Source organism: Vicia villosa, linkage group LG5, assembly GCF_029867415.1.
Source record: "Vicia villosa cultivar HV-30 ecotype Madison, WI linkage group LG5, Vvil1.0, whole genome shotgun sequence".
Lineage (NCBI taxonomy): Eukaryota > Viridiplantae > Streptophyta > Magnoliopsida > Fabales > Fabaceae > Vicia > Vicia villosa.
In genome coordinates this window covers 155475430-155479568 of record NC_081184.1, presented here as the reverse complement: position 1 = coordinate 155479568, position 4139 = coordinate 155475430, and the positions used below count along the sequence as shown (strand labels likewise).

Here is a 4139-nt window from a genome sequence, read left to right as displayed (position 1 = left end):
TTTTTCACATAGTTGAAATTTAAGTATATTCTATTATTTTAAAGTTAAATTCTATAAATCATGTGGATTGTACAAATTTTTTTTTGCAGTTCTATATAAATTTCATCTAATTTTTTTTTATATAAGTAACAAATTTATATTGAAACGAGTACTAGGAGTACTCAATTCGATTACAGAGGAAAAAACGATTTACAGCAGCACCTATAAGAGATTAACCATCCAAGAAATTACAGATAATTGAAGCTCACCCGAAAAAGCTCACCCCTCCATTGAACAAGATATTGTTTCTTACTAACCAAATAGCGCGAGCAACTGACAACCAAATAATTATATTACAAAAATTATTTCTATCCCGCCTACATACTACCGAATTAAACCGTAAAAAGTGATCCGGAATGGAAAGAATGGTAGAAAATGATAAGAGACCATGTTAGAAAATGTATATTAGTACAAGAGTTTCTTAATAAAAAAAAAATATTGAAAGGTGTTTTGATTCACAGATAAGAAAAAAACTTTTTTATAACATGAATTTTGAGGTATGCAAATATATAAGTTTTTTTTTTAGAAAAGAGTATAATATATCTGAAAAAACTAATTGATATTATGAGTTTATAACATATAATTGATGAGTTAGTTACATCAAATAAGTTAGCAGATCAAATATATAATGATGGGTAGAATTAACACTTGAACTAATTGAAAAATATGAAATTATATAAAAATATATTTTTAATTAATTAATTATTTTCAAATATAATAAAAAAGTAAAATGATAAACTAAACTATAAACTCATAAAAAATGATTATCAAACAAATTTATAAGTTTTAAATTCAAAAATTGACACCAGCCAACAAATCAAAGACATAGTATTATCTGACCTAAAGATTATTCTTCTATTTATTATTTGGAATAAAAAAAATTTGTTATTTAGAATATTAAATTTTTTACAAAAATTATATATATATATATATATATATATATATATATATATATATATATATATATATATATATATATATATATATATATATATATATATATATATATATATATATATATATATATATATATATATATATATATATATATATATATATATATATATATATATATATATATATATATATATATATATACTCTCTTTTTTTACTGGTTGAGAATTTAAAACTAATTTGTCGGCTCATGAACTTTTGGGGCCTAACTGTCTGTCTATAAATTGAAGTCGTTTATTTGAAGTGGAGGAGACAAGTCATAATACAGAATTTTCAGTCATTTGTTTCTCATCTCTATAGTTTCTTTCTTCTCTGTCACTTATCATCACTTATGGCTAATGATAATTCAGCAAGAGTTGAAACTAATGATATTGAAAACAATGATACTGTTTTAGATGTAAACAAAGATTCTTCCCAAGAATCTCAAGACTCCTATGTTCCTTTCTTGCAAAAGGTGTCTGTTTCATTATCTTTCTTCTTTTCAAACTGTATCATACTTGATTTCATAGAATATGCATGGATATTACAAAGTTTCTTTCTCAACTAATTTATGGTTATGTTTGTTTGTTGACAGTTAATAGCAGAGGTTGTTGGAACATATTTCTTGATATTTGCGGGATGTGCTTCGATTATAGTGAACAAAAACCATGACAACGTTGTTACACTTCCTGGGATTGCGATTGTTTGGGGACTCACTTTGTTGGTGTTGATTTATTCTCTTGGTCATATATCTGGAGCTCATTTCAATCCTGCTGTTACCATTGCTTTTGCTACTACAAGGAGGTTTCCACTGATACAGGTCAACAAAATACACAAGCTTTTTACTCTATATAATTTTGATTCTATAATTTAGAAGGTGTGCTATGTTTACACTGAAAATATCTACACCTTATTTTTTTTCAAAACATTTTAACTCCAACACAAAAATCGAGACAAGAAAAAATTATTAAAATTTTTTTTTCCATGTAACCGTATTTATATATGGTGTTGGTGTAAGTATAAAATTTCTCAATCTAGAAATAATATTGACAGACAAATTTTATAACAGTTTCAATGGTTAAGTGGTCTAGTTATGATTAAAGTGGTTAAAGTGGATTGTTAACCAATATAAAAAAATATTACAATTTATTAAACATCTACAAAACATAATTTATCAATATTTTTATCGTCATTACTCATGATTTAGATGTTTAAAACATACTATATGATATTTATTTAATTTCAAGAACATTTGGATATGACCATATAAGAATATCTTCTTTCAATTTAATCAAAAATTCTGAATTCGAACATATCTATGAATATGAAATATTGTTAATTTTTTAGAAAAACTTTATTACTCATACTGTGATTCTTTCTGATTTGAGAGATTAATTTTTTAGGAGCACTTGTCATTGTCATTTCTATAAAAAAAAATATATTGACAATAACTATTAAAAAACTTCTGAGCTTTAGTTTCAAACTTTAAACAAATTGTTCGATTTAATAATATTAATATTTTTCAATTAAATTAAGTTTTACGGATTACATGATATCTATTTTAACCGTTTAAATTATGTTTAAATATACATTATATTTATTTGTTACAATTTAAGTTTATATATATATATATATATATATATATATATATATATATATATATATATATATATATATATAAAACTTAAATTGTAACAAATAAATATAATGTATATTTAAACATAATATTATATTTGATAATAAATTTATAATAAAAACTATTTTATAAGATATTTGCAAATTCTATTTCAATTTGTAGAAAACCATATTGTTAAGATGAACGTTGACATGAGAATTAAATTCTAAAGCCCACAATTGTGAATTTTTTGAATTATTGGTATCTTGAGGCCCACAAGACATTAAGACTCATTAAACTGGCTCAACTGTCTCATTCTTAAGTTTTTGACCAATACAAAACTATCAAGTCAGAATTTAATTTCTCTGTCCTTCTCACACCAACTTATTTTTGTAAAAATTAAATGAGAATTTCCATGTTATATGCAATTATTAATTATCTCTTACATAATTGTTATAGGTACCAGCTTATATACTGGCTCAACTCCTGGGGGGTACACTAGCAAGTGGGACTCTAAAACTAATATTCAGTGGCACACATGATCAGTTTTCAGGAACACTTGCAACTGGCTCTAACTTTCAAGCTTTTGTCCTTGAATTTATTGTCACATTTCACCTTATGTTTACCATTTCCGCGGTTGCAACCGATAATAGAGCGGTAAACTCACCAAACATCTATATACTTTCTTTGTAAAATTGATTTTTCTTATTCATTAAACAACTGATGTATCTGAACTATATTGTACGTTTTGTAGATTGGTGAGTTGGCTGGAATTGCAGTTGGATCTACATTATTGCTTAATGTGTTGATTGCTGGGTATGCTTCTACTTAGCCCAACCGAAAAACTTAACAAAATGCAAAATTATTTATTTCTATTTGGCGAGAACACTTATTTATTTATTTGACAGGCCGATAACAGGAGCATCAATGAATCCGGTTAGAAGTCTAGGACCTGCTTTTGTACACAACGAATACAGAGGAATATGGATATTTATAATTTCGCCGATTTTGGGAGCGATTGCAGGAGCATGGGTTTACAACCTTGTTAGGCACACTAACAAGCCATTGCGTGAGATCACCAAGAGTGCATCCTTCCTCAAAGAAGCAAAGCGTGGGGGAAATAAATGATTTCAGCCGTTGGAAAAATTTGCCATAAAGTATCATGCAGAGAATCAATAATGTTTTTACCTGTGAAAATGTCTTTGTTAGATAAAAATGAGAAAATAAAAAAGTTGTTTGTGTAATAGTGTGACAAAAGTACTATGGATCATGATCTTGTTCAATATTAAAAAGAGTTGCATCACTGTTTTGCAAATCCTAATTAAGGCGCTAAGTTGATTGATGGTTCAAAATCTTTGATACATACTTTATAATATCCAAAACTAGTTTATCACAAGAAAAAAAAATCTGAATATAATAATGATGTATTTTCTTAAGTTTCTTTTAAAGTGCATAAAACCTTGATTAATGATGTATTTTCTTGTAAATATATACTATAATTCAGTTTGAAAAAATATATCTAGCGGATAATAAATATATTGAGTGAACTTAA

The 4139-nt window shown here is 26.0% G+C and overlaps 1 protein-coding gene across 1 annotated transcript; it reads left to right on the top strand.

Annotated features, from left to right (window-relative positions):
- The first annotated feature begins 1235 nt into the window (after positions 1-1235).
- Positions 1236-3908, top strand: LOC131607877 (nodulin-26-like). The gene is made up of 5 exons (XM_058879829.1): positions 1236-1447; positions 1568-1792; positions 3047-3244; positions 3342-3403; positions 3496-3908. Exons 1-5 carry the CDS (start codon positions 1325-1327, stop codon positions 3713-3715), a joined length of 828 nt encoding a protein of 275 aa, XP_058735812.1. The 5' UTR covers positions 1236-1324; the 3' UTR covers positions 3716-3908.
- The last annotated feature ends 231 nt before the right edge of the window (positions 3909-4139 follow it).